Source organism: Chenopodium quinoa, unplaced genomic scaffold, assembly GCF_001683475.1.
Source record: "Chenopodium quinoa cultivar QQ74 unplaced genomic scaffold, ASM168347v1, whole genome shotgun sequence".
NCBI classification, from domain to species: domain Eukaryota; kingdom Viridiplantae; phylum Streptophyta; class Magnoliopsida; order Caryophyllales; family Amaranthaceae; genus Chenopodium; species Chenopodium quinoa.
The window spans coordinates 22575-43241 of record NW_018743199.1 but is presented as its reverse complement, the minus strand read 5'-3'; the positions used below and the strand labels follow the sequence as shown (position 1 = coordinate 43241).

At 35.6% G+C, this 20667-nt stretch overlaps 2 protein-coding genes and 1 pseudogene across 2 annotated transcripts; all 3 read left to right on the top strand.

Annotated features, from left to right (window-relative positions):
- The first annotated feature begins 776 nt into the window (after positions 1 to 776).
- LOC110733277 (glucan endo-1,3-beta-glucosidase-like) lies at positions 777 to 4756 on the top strand. The gene is made up of 4 exons (XM_021913291.1): positions 777 to 1589; positions 2948 to 3532; positions 3676 to 3976; positions 4487 to 4756. Exons 1-4 carry the CDS (start codon positions 1134 to 1136, stop codon positions 4507 to 4509), a joined length of 1365 nt encoding a protein of 454 aa, XP_021768983.1. The 5' UTR covers positions 777 to 1133; the 3' UTR covers positions 4510 to 4756.
- Positions 4757 to 6453: 1697 nt separating this feature from the next.
- On the top strand, positions 6454 to 7641 carry LOC110733280. Its single transcript, XM_021913292.1, has one exon. It carries the CDS (start codon positions 6761 to 6763, stop codon positions 7475 to 7477), a length of 717 nt encoding a protein of 238 aa, XP_021768984.1. The 5' UTR covers positions 6454 to 6760; the 3' UTR covers positions 7478 to 7641.
- Positions 7642 to 9388: 1747 nt separating this feature from the next.
- On the top strand, positions 9389 to 16909 carry LOC110733279 (annotated as a pseudogene).
- The last annotated feature ends 3758 nt before the right edge of the window (positions 16910 to 20667 follow it).

The following is a 20667-nucleotide window of genomic DNA, read 5'->3' as shown; positions in this document are numbered from 1 at the left end:
GTACATTATCAACTTCACCATACACATTCATTCTTTTCATTGTATTGGTTGCTGTTGTTGTTGTTGTTGCTGGTGTTGTTAATGTTGCTGATGTTGTTGCAGTTATTGTTGTGGTTCCTGTTGTTAAGGTTGTAGTAGTTGTTGTGATTGTTGTTGATGCTCTTGTTGGGGTTGTCGCTGTTGCTCTTGTTGGGGTTGTCGCTGTTGCTGTTGTTGTAGTTATTGTGGTTGTTGCTGCTGTTGTTGTTGCAGCTCCTGTGGTTGTTGCTGTTGTTGTTGCAGCTCCTGTGGTTGTTGCTGCTGTTGCTGTATAGCTGTGTTTGTGTGCAGAGATAAAACGCCAACCATGGTGGCGCTTTAGGGGGGTAAATTATTTTCAAAAAAATCACTCAGGGTAAAACGCCAACGGCGTTAGCGTTTTTGTGTAAATGTGTTTTTTTAAAAAAATTTGCCCAGCAGTAAAACGCCACCCTTGATGGCGTTTTATCCTTGACTAAAAATTAAAAAAAAATAAATGCCCAGGGTAAAACGCCATCCTGGTTGGCGTTTTACTCTGGAAGCTTAGTTTGGTAAATAGTTTTGCCACGCGTCTTGTTTGGGAAATTGTTTCCCAAAAACGCTTAGTTTGACAATTTTTCCCTTTTTTTGTCCCATAAAAGTAAAAAAAAAAAGCATGTGGAGGTCGGTTTTAAAACTCTCATACCAATATAATTTCCATACTTAAATACGGAGTACTTTATTTAAGGTGTCTATTACGGAGTACTCGTAATAAAAAATAAAGGTTTGTATATGATAAGTCACACGATTAAATTTTCCGTTTTATTCATATCATAAATTCATATGTTAATAGCTTAATAGAGTTACCTGTTACACATTATAAAATAAAAGATAAAGATTAAAATAAAAAGAACCAATGACATAGGATTCCATCCTTCCTTAATTAAGAGACAAAAAAAAAATGGAAAATATAGTAACTGGTAAAAAAGCCAAAACAAAAGACAGCTAAAAGAAAGTTGGGTGTGTTTCCACCTTGATTCCCTCCTAGCCTCTCCTACTCAAAATATATTTATACCTTCCTTATCTCACAATATCATCTTTCTCCCAAAGTTTAAACTATAATATCATACCCAACCATGAATCCTCTATTCAACTTTCTCATCATATTCTCTTTCCTCCACTTTAACCTTCACCCTGCCGTCGCATGGAACGTCGGGGTGAATTACGGTACACTAGGGGATAACCTTCCGCCACCTGCTCAGGTGGCGGAATTCCTCAAAACAAAAACATCAATCAATAGGATCAAATTATTTGATGCCAATTCAAATATTGTAAAGGCGTTCGCTAACACGGGTATAGACGTGACAATTACCGTGCCTAATGGCGAGATTCCGAACCTTGTACAACTCCCCGGTGCACAACAATGGGTTGCTACGTATGTTACACCATTTGTTCCACAAACAAATATTATAAGAGTTCTTGTTGGTAATGAGGTCCTTCATTGGGGCCCACAAAACCTCATTGATAATCTTGTTGCTGCTATGCGTACCCTTCACCAAGCCCTCGTACAAGCTGGTCATAACCATATTCAGGTATGTACATATTTTTTTTTTGGAGGTTACTTTATGGCTTTTTAATTGCTTGTTTCAATGGTTAATTGTGGTTATGGTTAATAATGGTAGTAATTAATTTGGTTAGTTCAAACGTACCAAAGATGATGTTTCATTTTCTTAGTGTTGAATTAATAATGTATTTATGAATCATGAATGCATAGATGTAGCCTTGTTGAGTAATGAATAATGAATTCAAGTCTGCTGCAATATTGCAGACTATCATGAGAATGGGAAATACGGTTGTTTATTTAATTGCAACTTGCAAGTAATACGATTGTCCATTTATTTGCAACGGGAAATGATTTTGACACACCATAATTGATTTCGACACACCTTAATCCGTTAATGATGATGCTTGCAATTTTGCAACTTGCAAGTCCGGAATTATGCTATTTGTGACAAGGTGTTGGGTTGCAAAATACACTTATTGGGTTACAGATTTAAAGCGTGTTTGAAATTTTGATATTGGGCCTAAAATTTATAATTGGTGGATCTTGATTAAACTTTGAGTTAATAAATTCGGCCCATGAAAAAATAGATTAAAAACAAAAGGCGTTATGCGTTAATATTATTGGAGGTAATGAAATGAGGTTATGTAATCTATATTTTGTAAGAACCACACAATTCAAAGCATAATGGTGAAGCAGGGTTTGCAGGACAAAACAGACACCTCAACACCCTGGCCCTCTTTGATGCAGTATGAATGCATCATTGCTTGAATTTTGTACAAAAATTTCATAAATTTAGAGATTGGATGAATTTGCACCACATTTCAATTGCATTTTCTAGGCAAGCTCAAATTAATTTCCTAAGACCAAGATTAATAGTCAAGTTGATAATTTGGGATGTGTGCAAAATGTTAAGTATCATCATACACTTGTATAAAATACTTCTATGTAGTGTATAGTACCGTAGATTAAATAAATATACTGGTATATATAGTGTAATACAAACGACTCAACAACTATGAAAGATTACTCCGTACATTGTAAAAACTGGAAACATATCATATCATTAATTATTATAAGTTGGGACTTTGTTACAAAATAACACGGTAAATTATTTCTGATGTAGATTCTACAAAGTAACATTGAAATTCGTGATTAATCAATTAAGCCAATTGCTGTAAATTTCTTGCATGTGTCAAAAAAAAAAAAAAAAAAAAAAATCTTGCAAAATGATGCATGAATTTTACATTAGGCTCTGACTTAAAGTAATACCAATTGTTTGATAACACGAACTAAAAAGATTACTGAATTGTGGTAGTCTATGAATTTAGCTAAAACTTTGCTTTCCTAGAGAAAATGGATCATTTTATGCTCTGCTATGAACTACAGGTCTCTTCTCCTCATTCCTTGGCCATCCTAAGCAGGTCACAACCCCCAAGCACAGGCCGTTTTCGACCCGGATGGGACAAGGGTGTGTTAGCCCCAATGCTCCAATTCCTCCGCGAAACCAAGGCTCCCTTTGTCGTAAACCCCTACCCATACTTTGATGTTTATCCTAAGAACGTCAACTTCTGCCTCTTTAAGAGGAATAGAGGAAGGTTTGATAGGTATACCAAGAAGATGTACTACAACATGTTTGAGTCTCAGATGGATGCTGTCTACTCTGCCATGAAGGCCTTGGGCTATGCAGATGTTGGCATTGTGATAGGCGAGACTGGTTGGCCTACTGTTGGTGAGTCTTTCCAGACTTGGGTTAGTCCCGCGGATGCTCAAACCTTTAACTCGAGACTGGTTATGGCTGTCAACTCGGGGAAAGGAACTCCTTTGATGCCTGGCAGGAAGTTCGAGACTTACATTTTCGGGTTGTTTACTGAAAATCAGAAGCCTGGACCTGTTGCTGAGAGGAACTTTGGTTTGTTTAGGCCCGACTTCACCCCTGTCTACGACATTGGTGTTCTGAGGAATGGACAAAAGGTATGTAATTCATCAGTAATGTTTTCTTCCTAGCTATTTTTATGCTTAAGCTTTTGGTTGAATTGGTCCACTAATATTATTTATAGTTTTGAGTCGTAATATAGCATTATGATCTAAATATTTGGTGTTTCCTTGGCTTGCAGTCTCAGACGCGTCCTAGTGTAGGACCACCAAAGTCGACTACTCCTGCTAGACCTGGCCCTGCTAAAGGATGGTGTGTGCCTAAACAACAGGCCACTGATGCACAACTGCAGTCCAACATCAACTATGTCTGCAGCCAAGGTGTTGACTGCAAACCCATTCAACCAGGAGGTGCATGTTACAACCCAAACAATGTTAGGTCTCACGCGACATATGCCATGAACACATTTTACCAGATCAAGGGTCGCCAGCCCTACCAGTGCGACTTCTCCCAGACTGCTGTTATCTCCAACCAGAATCCAAGTAAGTATTAAGGCTCCTCTATACATATTTTATGTGCTAATTGATAATTACATGTTTCAACTCCTGATTTCGAAAAGCCTAACCTGAAGATTCTCAATGACATGTAGATTGATCTAAGTTTTAGGTCTCATACTCTCATATCAACGGCCCTTTTTTTTTTTGCTGAACTGAAATATTAATGATTAAAATCGATTTAAGCATAGTTTAGTTGTTAATCAAGACTAATGTATGATCGATTTACTAGTTTACTTGTCATATTTAGCCAGCTGCCAACCTACTGAGTGAAATTAACTTTTACAATTGACTTGAACAAGGCCTTAAACATGCTATTACATCAAAGATTTGCTACCTTTGAGTGTTCTGTCTTTTGATGTGCAAGCACACCTTGCATACTAATAGACTTGAGTTGTAATCTTCGTGATTTCGATGTAATCAAGCTTAAGCTTAAGATCTTGCTTCAATTCCTAAATCTGGTTTTCATTGAACTAATTTATGCGTTCTTTTTTGCAGGTTATGGCACATGTAAATTTTAATCTCTCTTAAAGAACAGTAGGCTAAATTGAAGTTAGGGGCTATGGACTAGGTCACTAGGAGGTCCCTTCAACAAGATTTTTTATTCTTGACCCATTGACATAATAATTGTGTAGTTTAGCACTCTCGTTGATGGTCACTAATTAGCATAATGATTTATCATTTTCAGTGTGTAAATTATGTATGTTTTAATCAATCAAAATTATGACATTTCATTATATATTAGATTTAGAGGTTACATTTTCTTCACTCCCTCATTTATCTCTCACTACAAGTATCCATAATACGGACTATAGATGTGTGAGTATATTTTACATTAATACCATTATGCCCAACATTGAAGTGTGAGTTTGGGGGGGGGGGGGGGTTCCAACAAGGGATCCCGAACCCTCAAAACTACTTAAAATTTCAAATACCAAACGTACAGTATACATGAGGTCATATGAATTGGGGAAGAGATTGTTCAATTCCCTAATTAAAAGCAAATTTTATTATGTTATATGATAAGTGGTGTAAACTTGTAACTCCTTAACTATTGATTGTCTCAAATCTAATCCCGAAGAAAGAGGAAGCTAAGGCAAAGGGATGTGGGGAATTGATGTTTTCTTAGTGAGAACTAATCAAAACTTGAAATTATCAAATTTTATAGTTTCAATACCAATTAAAGTTGATAGATTAATATTCAATTGAATTGACTAAATCAAGAAGATGGAGATGTGCAAACAATCTTGGAGGGACAGGAAACCTTCCTTATGAATCTAAATTAGTTTGGGTAAACTGATTGATTGAAGGCAACGTAAGCTTCAGCTTTAGGAAAACCATCTTCTCCTAAAAGACATTACATGCTAATAGTCGATATTGTACTAATTAAGCTTACTTGTCTCTCAAACAAGGACTAGCAACTTTCACCAAACTTTTGTCTGTTTGTTTCTTGACAAACCAGGCTGTTGTAACATCTACCATGACCCTAACTTCATGTATCAATCTAAATCGAATTTTGCAGCATCTATTTAAAATAGGTCGTGCATATAATACACACAACATCTCACAAATAAGTTTTATATACATGTTGCCTAGGCGTTGTTGGGGTGTACCTTTCTCTATAGGTACACCAATGTATATGATAACATTGTCGTGTGTGATACAATTATTAAAAAAAAAAAAACAAATACATTTTATTGCATACTTCGTATATCATAAGTTTGAAGTAAATGATCTTGGTGACAATGAAAAAAAAAGTTGCAAAGTTAAAGGAAATAGTTTTAAATCATATGTTTTTTTTTAAAAAAATCTATAGGCTGAGTTGATTACAAAAGTCTCATTTGTAGGGATCACAAATTATTTAATCAAACGGCGGGAATTGAAGGAATAAGGTAGATAGCCATGGAAGACTTCGTGATCCTATTACTAACTAATGCATATAAAGGCAGTGTCTATATAGGTTAACTATATTAGGACAACATTCGTACATTCCATTTATTCTTGCATTTATCCAATTCTGTTGGAATTTAAAAGGTTCATCACTTCATCATAAGTTAATACAATGCTTATAAAGAGGTCATAGATGTGAGTAGTAGTTAGATACTCGTATTGTGGAATGGAGTTAAGATTTCCTTAAGAGTACGATCGTGGTCCAATGTTACATGCTATATTGTGCATTGCTACCAAATAAGATACGAGTACTGGAGTATTTCCTTAACAGACATACAAGATGTATGGTCCAAAGCTCGAGTCAAAATAAAAAAGTAATGAGCTGAAATAAAGATTATTGTACTACGTACAGTAGCAATCTTTTAAGACAGGGTAAGGACCTGCTCTCATTGACTTAAATGAGCTGAATTGAACTTATTAGAACTGAACTAAACTGAATTGAAATGAATATTTTATAAGAATAGGAAATTAGAAGTTGAAATGAATTGAAAATAATCCGATGAGAACAAACCCTAAAGTGAAATTTATCTCTAAGGTAAAAATAACAATTTTCTCTACACAAGTCAATTATCACTTTCTTCTCATGACCAATAATGATTATCATCCAATAATAAACATCTAAATCAACAACTAATATTATTCTTTTTAATTATTAAAAATAAACCCACTTTAAGACTAACAAATAATCTTTCCAATAAGCTCTATTTTGTCGATCAACCACTCACCAAAATCAAATCAAACCCCTCCATTTTTCCCAAATTCCTCACCCCTTTCTCTCTCCTCTCCTCACTCCACAACACTCACTCTCTCTTCCCAAACAAAATGCAAGATATCAAAAACCCCACCAAAAAATCCACCCCTTCTCTGAAAAAACCCAAACACAAACACCACAATCACATCCACCCTCAAACCACCTCCGCCGCACCAACCACCGCATCAACCGCCCCAAACATCTCCTTCAAACCCAACACCGACGTAAAAGGCCTGAAATTCGGCGGGCAATTCATCGTTAAATCCTTCACAGTACGGCGATGCCGCCCCGAAGAACTCTCTCTCCTCCTCAATCTCTCTCCTCCACAACCCCTCCCTTCCACCATCGCTTTCCTCCCTTCCAATTTCACCATCTTAGCCCACCACGCTTGGCACACCCTTACTCTTGGCTTGGGCACCAAGAAATCCAAAATCATCATCTTCGTCTTCGACTCAATCACCGGAAAATCCGCCGCCGATCTGACGTGGCCGCACGAGATCCCTCTCGGTGACGTCAACAAACGGTTGATTCGAGGGATGAATGGGTGGGATTTTGCCAGGTTTAAGTTCAGAAAAGGGTGTATTACTTTCTATGTTTTTGGTGTGAGAAGAAGCGGTGAGAGAGGTGGGTTCCAGTGTGGTGAGGATTTGCGTAGTATTCTACACTCGGTTGTTTCTCTTAAGGATTTTCTTGATCATACGGCTATGCTTGCTTTGCCTAATCAAAGGTCTCTTAATCATTCTTCTTCTACTAATAATAATACTTCTCGTTCTGTTGCTGCTCATTAATTTTTATTTTTTTTATATAATAATTCTTGTAGCAGAGTATTATTTTTTGGGGGTAATCTTGGTTTTTATATTAATTTTTCCTGGGTTTTTGACTTGGTTGTTGTACTTGTACATGTAATTTTGTTCTACTAATGATCAATAAATACGGATATGTTAGCTTTTTATTTTTTATTTTTTTAATTTTCTTCCAAACACGTCTTTACATTGTTTTAAGTTATTTTTCGTGATTTCTCAAAAAAAAAAAAAGAAGTTATTTTTCGTGAAATAAGTGAAAAATACGATGACTAAAAGTGATATACTTAAATAACTTGATACTCCTAGTTAAATTATTAATTTATTTAGAGAGAGGAATAGCTCGAGTGGTTGGAGCTTTTCTCCCGGTTTCAGAAGATTTTGAGATCGATCTCATTTCTAAACACCAAAAACAAAAAACAAAAAACAAAAAAAATTATTAATTTATTAATTTATAGTTAAATAGAATGTTATGGTGTGTTCTTCATTGCTTAATCTAAAATTTTGTTAGAATTTTGTTATAAGTCAATTTGGGAGATTAGATAGTGATGTACTACGTACATTTTGAATATGAATTACAAGTATGTGACATTTTTGTCTTGGAGCACATTTATTAGGTGTTCAGTGTTCTATTACTTAAGCTGAACTCAAGATAGTGATTTGGTAAATGCTTTAGTATGCATGTAATCTTCTTGACTCTTGAATTATTGTTTTATGTCAAATTGTCAATCACTTGCAATATAAGGAAATTTTTTTTGTCAGGAAGTTTGTTAAATTTTGTTGTTTTCTGTTGTGTTTGGATTCATCATGATTCATGAAGTTAGTAGGATCATTGTTTTTAATACTCGTAAAGTCGTAATAGTCAAAAATGCAAGCAAAAAAGAGAAAGGAGAAACAAATAAGTGCAGAGTAATTATTAAGTGTGAATGATGTGGAGGTGTGGTGCCAATTGGACAGTCGTGATAAGATTACTACTAATAGAATGTTCAAGGAATATATTAACAGTTCATCTATCTTTTGCTTATTCATATTAAGGACTGGCAGAAAAGTTTCTATTCCAAATGTTGGTGGTCTTGCTTTAAGTTAGAATAAAGATACTTATCCAATGTACAAATTTTATGACAAGATAAATGTCTTTTTAATTATTCTATGTATTCCTATTTCTAGCATTTATTCCTCACAATAGAGAGAAATAAGAATATAATTTAAGGACGGAGACAAAGTACTAATATAATGTCAAGCATTGTCCTTTAGTTTGTACAAGTTGCATACTAATAGACTGAAATCAGCTGAAATGAAATTAACGGAATATTTTATAAGAGAAGGAAATTAGAAGCGGAGATGAACCAAATTGAACTGAAAATAAACGTATGAGAACAAGCCCTAGCTATGCGTGGAAAACATGCAATGGTTTCAATCAAGAGTACTATTTAGGTTTTGGAAATGATGGAGGTGAATAAAATTTAAAATTGCAAACTACGAATAGGAGTATTTTAGAGATCGACATATATACTGTTTGCTTGTGAGTAGCGAGTGGCGAGATCTGAGTCTATTCTTACAAATTCCAAAGCATAACACATGACATTTTAACAAATTCCAAGCTCTCCTTATTAATTTGCCACAGAACCCACGTACAACTTCAGTCTTCAGAATTCTTCCCCTTTTTTAAGTTTTTGGGAAAAATACAACAAAAGTGATTAAGTATTATACTTCTCCGTATATGTCCGGATCCCCTTGTTCTTCGTTCAATGATTTAATTTGCCTATTTTTGGAAGGATTAAAGATTTTCTTCTCTCACAAAAGGACACACATGTCGTTTCATATATTTTTTTTCTTTATAAATTAGTTTTTTTTTTATTTTTTTATTTATCAGGTATTTTTTTTTTTTTTTTTTATGTTTAGAGAGCCACAAGGGCGGGGTGATAATCAATCCCAAGATCGATCGGAATCAGGAGGAAAACTCTAACCACTTGAGTTATTTCTCACTCTCTATTTATCAGGTAATATGATACTCTAAGCATTTCATTAGTTTATCAACGTTCCAACAAAGATACTTGTATGCATCAAAAACCCCAGATTCCACGGGCAAATGGGTTAAAAAGAAACTATTACTTCGTATTATTATTTGGTTACCTAATGACATTGCATTTGTAGTCAAATTGCCAAAAACATGTTCTTGGGGTAAATTTTAACCAAATATCATGATGTACCCTCATTAAAAACAATTGTCATTTTAAGTATTAAATATTCAAGTTCTAAGTTATTTTTTAATTTCTCAACCTTGCTTACTTTTCCCATCAACAACCTACTCTATATACAATTATATTTTCTTTCTTTTTATTTTGGATATATGGAATATAAAAGTCATGATTTACTCATCATACCATCTTTTTTGCATACACCAATGTTTCAATTGCTGTATCAATTACCAAGATAAAAATGGTGCACATTCTACCTACATATGGCTAAATAGGCTAATAATGCATACCACTATGTAAAAATTGTCAACCATACAAAAATTTTATTAATTGATAAGGGAGCAAGAAAACATTCATAATAATTATAATGACAGAAAGATAAGAAGAAGAAAATATTTTTTTTTTTTTTTAGTTTTACAAAAAGATGAATGATGGCATGGTGCATGGTACAGATAGATGTGATGATGATAAATAAAGATATGAAAAATAAAAAATAAAATAAATTAATTGTGTTAATGAAAAATTTTCCAACTGAAAAAAGATGATGGGCCAATCTAAACAATAGCCCATAATCTTTATGGTCTGAAAAAAGTGAATAAACAAATGGATTCTTAATTATTCTCTTTTCATCTTCATTTTCCTCTTTAATTTGGTGTCACCCTCAAGCTTTAATCAATGCTCTCTGTTATCACTTATCAGAATGCCCCCACCTATACAGCGGTTGCACATGAAAATTTGTACTAGCTTACAATTGAAACTAGGGGTTATGTTTTTTAAAAGTACCATTGATGGAGGAAAAATATGGACCTTGTATCAATTTTGCTTTTCAATTGTCGCGAATGTGTTAAGGTGATATTAATATGTGAGTTTGTTCTAAATAACTAGCATATAAGCTTAATGCACGTCTTTTATATATGGTTGTGCTCTACCAATTGAGCTAGATGTTAATCTATTGTTAATCAGTTTCATGATTGACAAGTGAAAGAATTATCAAATCGTGATTTATTTACATGCCTATATTAATAACATATTTGATTTGACAAAACGTCCCATACATTTGGAAACTTATGGATTTGTTCAAGGCGGAACACATTTAGCAGACCAATTAACATAGAACTAAATTAAATAACAATTGTGTTTCACTGAATAATTTTAGAAAATTCACTCATGTGTGATGATCTACATCATAAACCATTATTTTTAGGATAAATGACGTGGATAATCATACAAATATATATTTATTTGACAATAAAATAAAGTAGTAACTCATCATCTTTCCATTATTATGGTCCTTTTACAAGGAAATTCAAGAATAAAGTGTTTTCCAATTGGAGTTGGCTCAAAAAGAAACATAAAATAGGATTTTGTTGTGCAAATTAAAATGAATATAGCATATTTGCAAGCCATATCCATTAAGAAGTATACTATGTGTTTTGCAGTCCAATGTAAGGGGTCCGCCCATGTAAGTCCACATGATTTAAGAAAATAACCAACAAAAAAAAAAAAAAAAAAAAAAAAAAAAAAAAAAAAAATGAAGCAAAAAATATTTATAATATAATGTACTTCAGTATAGTAAAAACAATAGCACTGACTTTTCAGTGGCATTACTAAAATTCAATATCATAAGGTAGAATTTAAGGGAATCACCATATATTTACAAAGTACTTTCTCTGTTTTTTTTAATAGTTGCAACTGAGACATGATTTTAATTATAAATATGTAAAATTTGTAAGCATTTGATATTAAAAATAGTACAAAACGAGACAAACCTAATAAGATCTCACATGATTATATTTTTGCATAGGTAAATATAAATCATCAAATCTAGTCAAAGTGAGTCATATAAATAGTATAAAAGTCAAACTGTTGCAACTGTAAAGAAATGGAGGAAGTATAATTTAATATGTAGTAAGTGGTTATGTGAGATTGTAAAATTGAAAGTTATTTGGGATAGTAAAATGTTTCTCTAGTTGTTTATTTTAACTTTATTTATAATATTATTTTCGTCATAAACAATCACAAACTTGCAAACAAAATACTTATGTTAAATTAAGAGTATCATATTAGTATTCAATTGACTCGAATTCAAATTTAACAAGTGTTGGAGCATTCTTAAGTCTCATATCAAACCAATGACTTTGATTAAATTAGAACAACTCACTTATCAACTGATCTAAACATTTGTCAATTATAAATCATTTTTATACTCCATAATACAACTATTACCTTAAAGTCTAAGTTACTCTTATTTATATTTTCTTTATTGAAGTAAAGTTACTCTTCCTCTATTTCACTTATTTTTTTCAAGAAAATAAATCTATTTTGGAATTAAAAAAAAAAGGAAAAGAAAAAAAAACGCGGTGGGAAGGAGTCAAATATCGTGAAGTGGGAAAAGAAAGATAGAGAGGAGGAGACGGCGGAGATGAGCGGAGGAGGGCTGTTGACGGTGGTGGAGCTATTCGGCGCCGCCGCTTTACTTGTTATCATCGCCATTATTTCCATCATCTTCTTCGAAGCTTATAATCGCCGATTCAACAATTCGTATGTTATCATCTTCCCCTAAATTTTAGACATTTTCAGTGATTTCATACTCTTAATTTTCCGATGATTTTTTTTTGTAGTCATGTTGAAGGTGAAGCAATATTCGAAGATCCAAATTCACTTAATAAGGTGAAAATTTCGATCAATTTTAACTTATATTTCACTTAATGTGTTGTATTTCCGAGTTTAGATCAATTGATACTGGATTTTGGAAAATTGATTGATTTTAGGGTTTCTATTGTTTTGTAATTTTTGTTTTGTGAATTTTATGTTGATTTTCCTGAATTTTCTGGTTTTATTGTTTTGTGTTAGACCTGTTAAATAGAAAGGAAATTAAGATAATTGTCAGAAATTAATGGTGATTACTGAAATCTTCCTTTGCTGTACCATTTCCATAGGGTATAAATTTGTGATTGAAGTTGTTTCAAATGTGCTTAAGAATACCTATTACTTAGCGAGTGATGCTGCATTGTTTGATGAGTGGATTGTGGTATAAAAATTCACAAATTTACCTTTGTGTTGGAAGAATTAAGGACCTTACATATGTTTAACTGATCGAAAGGTGTGATTGGAATATGTTACTCGTATAATTCTTAGGCGCATCAAACCTTCTGTTGCTAAACTTACACTGGCACACCATTATGTGCCAAGAGGACAATTATTGGCTACCACTTGGCATGTTTAAATGTATATGGAGTGTTAAAGAAATGTTGGAAACGCATTTGGATTCACTCCTTTTTCGTCATTGCTGATTTGTTTGATTTTGAGCGCTGCCACATATTCAACTTAACCTAAGCATAAATATTTGCTTGAGATTTCTTGCTATCAGAATTATTGACTTCAGTAGGAAACTATTTTCTCAGGTTCCATGCCCTTCTATATTTGATCCCGCTGAGAAGTATATATCTTTGATAATTCCTGCATTCAACGAGGAGCACAGACTTCCAAGTGCACTTGAGGAAACTATTAAGTAAGTTTGTCTAGAGTAGTAGAGTATAATGGCAAAATAAGATCCTTCAATATTCTCTGTTTGTCTATCTGTTTCCTCTTTTGTTAGTGCTTTTAATACAACATAAGGCCCTGAATTCGATATATCTTACATACTATGTTTTGGAAAACTTGTCTTCCCCCCCTCAAAAAGAAAAAAAAAGAGATAGTAACTATTCTTATCTATCATTCCTGATGCTGTAATTATGTATAGATTGATGACAAGTTACCTTATATGCAGGTTTTATCATTTGAATTTTAAAGCTTCAGAATTCAAAAGAATGTGTTCTTGTTAGGTATCAAAAATTCATAATTTGTTTACATAATATGGTTCACTCTATTTTAATGTATGAACAATTAGTGGGTGGTATGATCATGTCTTGACGCCTTGAACCAAGGTGGAAAATTGATGGAAGTAAGAGAGGACTGAATTAATGATATTCATATATTGTCTTATTGTTAGAGATTTGCAACAGCGAGATTTGCAACAACAGGGAGATTTGCAACAACAGGGAGGGACCTAATTAATGATATTCATATATTGTCTTATTTTCAGCTATTTGCAACAGCGAGGAGAGCAAGATAAGTCGTTCACTTATGAGGTATAACATAAACTGTACTAGATTTGAATATACAGTGCATTGTATTACATGGGTATATCATGCTTCACTTTTAGGGTTTGTTTATAATTCAACTTTGTATACGTAGTATTAGGAACAGATGTGCATACCATAATGCTGTTTAGTTCCATTATTTGCAGCATGTGTAGTATGCAAAAGAATGATCAAGGTTTATGCAGGGATTATAGATATTGCAAAAATAATTCAAACTTATTTTTGAGAAATTCCTGTTTTGAAGAAAATAGCTGGATACACTGGCTCTTTCAGCTTTTATAATAGATAATAAATTTGAGATAATTTAAGTTTCTACCGCTAATGACTTATGACCTGATGTAAATAATTCACTAAAGAGATTTAAGCTAGTAGTGTGCTTTATTAATTGATTACTTTCTGATGCATTGTAATATTTGTATTAGTTGACCTCTTCGTATATGTAGCATAGGCATTCACAAATAACATGGATTTTGATGTTAGGATCCTTAGCTTTATCTTTGTTGCTATAAGTTAGGAATTTTGCTTGGGTTTCTAAGTATCATTTACTCTTTCTCAAAATAAAAATAAAAAAGGGCTCATTTACACTCTGGTTTGTTTAACTCCTCTATTTGTTAAAACATACTTGAGAACTGCAAGGGTCTGTTTTTCTTCAAAATTTTACACAAGCAGATGTCAGCAGCAACTTTGTGCTAGACACTCTGACACTGAAGTAAAATCATATTATGTGGTGATTAACGATTTCAAATCATATGGTTTGTTAGGTGATATTAGTGGATGATGGAAGTGTTGACGGACCAAAAGAGTGGCATTTGACTTTGTCAGAAAGTACAAGGTGGAAAATGTTAGGGTTCTTCTTCTTGGAAGAAACTATGGGAAGGGGGAAGCTATTAGAAAAGTGAGTTAACTCAGTCTAGTGAGCAACTTCTTGAAAATATATTTGAATGTTTCTGGGGGAACTCTGTTGCTTGGATGACAATCAGATAATAACTGATTGATATTCTTTGCTTATTTGAACAGGGAATGCTTCATTCTCGTGGTGAATTACTTCTTATGCTGGATGCAGATGGAGCTACTAAAGTCAAAGACTTGGAGAAACTTGAAACTCAGGTTGGCACTATTTACCTCATTCTTGAAGTCACTATATACAGAGAATGATGGAGAAAAAAATGGGTCTAAACTATCTTGGAGTATATAGATCATAGATGCATGCTTGTTCATACAGTGTATTGGCCATTAGATTCTTACAGTTGCTGGAAAGGAGATAGATGTAAATGCTTCTGGTGGTGGTGATTCGAGTTTTAGAGTATGTGATGTTCCTGTTGCTGCGTTTGGTTCACGTGCTCATCTTGAGGATAAGGCTCTTGCTACGGTAAAGCTCCTCAGCTTTGCCTTTTTATTTGCGGTTCTAACTGCAGAACTAATGCTAATATATATGGTTTTTCTCTTATTCAGAGAAAATGGTATCGTAACTTTTTGATGAAAGGATTCCATCTTGTTGTTCTTTTGGCTTCTGGTCCTGGTATCCGTGATACGCAGGTATTATTCTTTGATATGCCTTTATGTTGGATCTTCATTCTCATTGAAATCACTAATTTTTCTTTTCTTGGATCTAGAAGTTGTATGAAGTACACCTGAAAATGCATTTATCTTACCATGGGTTTTGCATGCCTGCAGTGTGGTTTCAAGATGTTCACCAGGGCTGCTGCACAGAAACTTTTCAGAAATGTTAGGTTAAAAAGGTAATTATAAACTTTTTATGCTGTGTTAGATGTATCACCTTAAATTAAAATGTGTATGTGACGAAGTTTATATGTGCCATGCTGTATTAATCATATCATTATATGTTATGTTTTTGGTTCGTATTTGTGAAAATTCTGTGAAAAACCCTCCCTCAAGAATTTCAGTACTTATATGCCATATTTGTGTTGTTTATTGAGTAGTCTATTTCTTGGAGTTCTGGCTTTTCCTTTGTAACTGCTTACTAGTGTTCTTTCAAGAAAGCAAGATGGTAATGATCTTGGTATGCAACTATGCATTTTCAAAAACTCTTAGTTTCTTACAGGTGCTAAACATAAGTGAGAAAAAGGGATAAAATTAGAGAGATTTTAATTGTATTTGCCCGTGAAACAAGTATTTCTCACTTCCTTCAGATTAGTTTGTACTATAATTGGTTGCAATTAATAGGAGTTGAAAGAATTGTTTATTGATTTATGTATATTCATCCCAGGAGTTGGTGTCTTTGAATCTGGCCTTTGTTTATTATGTTCTATCCATACTAGGCACTAGCACAATGGTTGCGAACCATGCTCTTTTTAAATTGATACCAGCCATTATACGTAGTACATGCTTAAAAATGTTATCAATCGTCTTCACCGTTTGCCTGTTCTACAGGTGGTGTTTTGATGTAGAGCTTGTCTACTTGTGCAAGTGGTTTGGCATTCCAATGGTTGAGATATCTGTCACTTGGTCTGAGATTCCAGGATCAAAGGTGAACATGTTGAGCATACCCAACATGCTTTGGGAACTTGTGCTCATGTCCGTAGGTTATAGGACGGGTATGTGGAGAGTAACTGTCTAAGCTTATTTGGTGTATGGTGTACCTTGTTGGATGAAACCTTCTGGTATACGGCAAGACATCCAAAGCCGCTTTAAACTTTCACAACATGAGTTGCTTAGCGTGATTGTCCTCATCCAGTTCTATCGAATCCAGGCAAAGAGGCTATACAGGCGAACACAGAAAGTTGGGTTGCCTTATAGTTGCCATTCATTAATGTATAAACTGAATGTGAAAATCATTTTGGAGGGGTCTGTACTACACTGCTTCTATACCTAACAATAGCAATCTAACTCGTGGTAGAGGTAGCTAATTAGCTATAGTGGACAGAGTAATACGCTAAGTTGAAAACTGTATTTCTTGCCTTGTAGTTTAAGTTGAGGACTTAAAATTTGTATTCGTTTCTTTTTCCTACAGCTTCACACAGCTAAGAAGATGAGATTTATTTGTACAATGTTTTATTGAGGCACTTCATTACGTGGCCGATTTTGCCTTCCAGATATACAAAGTTGTAGATTTTCCATTATTTATTTTGAATATTCATTCACCCAGTACTTTACTGACTAGTGACTACAAGCAATACAGAGTATATAATTGCTGGAAAGAGCTACAAAGAGCTGTGATATAAACGGGATTTGTTATCAAAACATGGGTTTTAGGCTTTAGCGCATAACACTTTAACTAAAAGTAGCTGGCATCACTTAAAATTAGAGTCGTAAAAAGTTGACCCGGCTCGAAATACCGACTCAAACCCGATTATTAACCGACCCATCTGAACCCGAAAAAATGGTGACCCAAACTTGACCTAACCTAACCTCAAACCAACTCTAGACCAGAGTTGAACCGAGTATGTGAGACCCGAACCCGAACATGAACTGACCTGGAGATGACCCAACCTGAATGTAACTCGTAAATTATTGACCTGAACCGAACCCGACTTGAATCGAATTTGACCCAAACCCGTTTTAACCCGTCAAAACCCGAATTTAACCCAACTTGTTCCTAACCTGACCTGTATTCAAACCGACCCATTCCTAACCAGACCCAAATTTAACCCAACCTGTTACAAACCCGACCCGAAATCAACCCGACTTGTTATTGACCCGACTCGAATTTTACCAAACCTATTACTAACCCGACTCGAAATCAACACGACTTGTTATTGACCCGGCCTTAATTCAACCCAAATTGTCCCTGACCCAATTTCAAATCACCTTTAATGAAATTTAGACCACCTTATTATCGTTGATCAAAGCATTTTGTCTAGGGAGACCATGTCGGTCCAAGCCAACAAAAGAAAGGAGCATCATCCTCAAATTTAAGAGTTAAATATAGTATATATTTGTTGTATGGTCAAAGGAGATAATTATATTCCTAAATTATAAATTATAGTTTTCTAGTATATTGACATATATATTAATATATTATAGTCAAAGGAAATAATTAGCTTGATAAAAATGATAATTATTTACTTATAGTTAGTTGAACCCGAATATGACCTGATTTGGAAATGACCCAGCCTAATTGTAACCTACAAATTATTGACTTGAACGTAACCCAACGGGACTCCGAGAATGACCCGACTTGGCAATGACCCAACCTAATTATAACCAGCAAATTATTGACTTGAACCGAACCCGACTTGAACCCGAGAATGACCCGACTTGAAAATGACCCGACCTGATTATAATCCGCAAATTATTGACTTGAACTAAACCCGACTCAAACCTGAGAATTACCCTAACCCGTTTTAACCTGTGAAAACCTGAATTAAACTCGACCTATTTGTTCACCCGACCCGAATGTAACCCAACCTGTTATTAACCCGACCTAAACCCGATAAGAAGTATGACCCGACTCAAGCATGACCAAACCCAAACCCAACCCGCATAGGTTATGGAATTAATCTGAATTGAACCGACCCGAGTTGACCCGACCCACTCTTATAGACCCGAGTTGATCTGACACACTCTTACAGACCCGAGTTAACCTGACCCAATCTTACCGACCCAAACTCAATCCGTTTACCCGAATTGATAGCTCTACAAAAAACCTTCGAAATTTCTCAACAAGCGTGGATATTACTTCAATTTTGGATTTTTTTGACTTTTTTTCACCCGAAAATAAAAATTGCCAGAATGTTTACCATGGTCCCTATACCCTCCGGGAGTCCAACTAGGTGGGTGGAACCATCCAATTTGCCTTTAAGCGACAAATTTACCAGTTTACAACTTGCACCGATTTCATTAACTAAAGCTTACCACGAGCATTTATGACAATATATAATGATCATGTATGGATCCAAACGGCATGATATGACCCCGAGATGTATCCTCTAAAATCTCAATGTTTTTCAACACCGGGCCTCGAAACATTCGAAATTTCTCAAAAAACGTGGATATTAGCCTTCAATGTTAGATTTTTTTTTTACTTTTTTGGCCCGGATGAAAAAATTTCCGAATTGTTTACCATGGTCCCAAATACCCTCCGTGAGTCCAATTGGGTGGGTGGAACCATCCAATTTGCCTTTAAACGACCAATTACCGGTTTACCATTTACATCAATTTCATTGATTCAAGCCTACCACGAACATTTATGACAACAAATAATGATCATAAATAGTTCCAAACGACATTATATGACCATGAGATGTATTCCCTAGAATTTTAAGACTTTTCGACACCAGTTCTCGAAGACTCCAAAAATTCTCAAAAAGCGTGGATATTGTTTCAGGGTTTTCTGATGTCCTGCGGGAGAGTTACAATTCCGAGACTGGAACCGGACGCCTGTACCTGCAAAATAACGGAGACTCCTGTGAGCTCCGCCTCCAACGGTCAAGTTAGTACCTGATTAAGGAGTAATCAATGCGGAAATTAAAGTAATAAGGTCTCTCTAGGTGAGAGTGTTTAATGTAGGTAATCTGCTTTGTTAGCGAGATCAGCCGGTTATTAGTGTGTTCCGTAATGTTTTTTGCTCTCCCCCTTAATGAGGATTAAGGGAGGTATTTATAACCTTGGGAAACGTGCCCATCCTAGGTTTAGGTAAACCTAGGGCCGATTGGGCTTCCCTCGGAAGTTGGGCCTGGGTGGCCGGTTTCTCCATTAGGCATGGAGTATGCCACATGTCGTGACATAACAGGTCCAAGGTGGACGAATAAGCGCGTGCCACGTGGCAAGCCCTGACAGTTCCAACTAGGGGACACTTGGCAGGTCCTGATTGGCCCACGTGGCGCATTCCGATTGGTGGGAGCAAAAATCCCCTAATCATTTGCCCCTCACAGGTGGCACGTGACTGGTCACGTGTTACCTGTGACAGGTGTCGCACAGTAACGGGCGACGACCTGCTACAGGTGTTAGTCGGCGAAAGGACGAGAGATTTTCCCGCCCAAATTTTGAATTCTGAAAGTGACCCTTCGCCTTCTCACTTCGCCTATATAAGGGAGAGTTGTCTCGAGTCATTTTCACACTTTGAGAACTATTTGAGAACATTCGGACCCCTGAACTTGCTCTGACATTTTGGACTTTTTCTGCCTACCGCCTGTTCTGACAAGCCGACTGCACCGGATTTCCAGAACTTCATCAACCGTCACTCGTTCAGGTAACTCAGTTCTCTTACTCTTAATTTTCTTTTTATTTTCTGAAATGGCACCACGGAAGCACACGACACGACCTAGGTTAGTGATCAGCCGGTCACCGGGGACGGCTGAATCTAGGACTAGGAGTGCCGCCTGCCCTTTTCCGGACCCATCTTTGCCCTTTATACAAAGTCCTACTGTATCTATGTCTATGTAGAGCAGGATGGCCAGAACGAAAAAGACAGCTAGGATCTCAAATTCAGACGGCTCCTCCCACAGGGTGCCGATTAGTGAAACATCTGACCAGGCGCCAGATGTTGAAGTGAGACAAGGCGGCCTGGATGCCGGCAATTCTGTGGGGGGAGTCATAGTGACCCCTTCCAATTTAACAGTTAACAAATCTGCTCCTTTTCAAAGAGAGGAGGCGGGCCCCTCCGGGAGAGGGGAGGAGTCGTCCTCTTCAGACTCGTCCGAGGACGATTCCTCGTCAAGCTCTTCTGGCCATGCTTCTTTGGGTACAGAAGAGAAAAACAGCCGCCTGCAAGAGGCGAGACTTTCTCACACAGTTGAGAAGGGGGACAATTGGGCGGAACCATCCGCCTCTTACCGAGAGCTAAATACTACTGCACGGTACCTCGGGGCCGAATTACAGCCATGCAAGAGAAAGTGGAGAGCTTTATTGCAAACCACACCATGGGCCCCGACTTTCT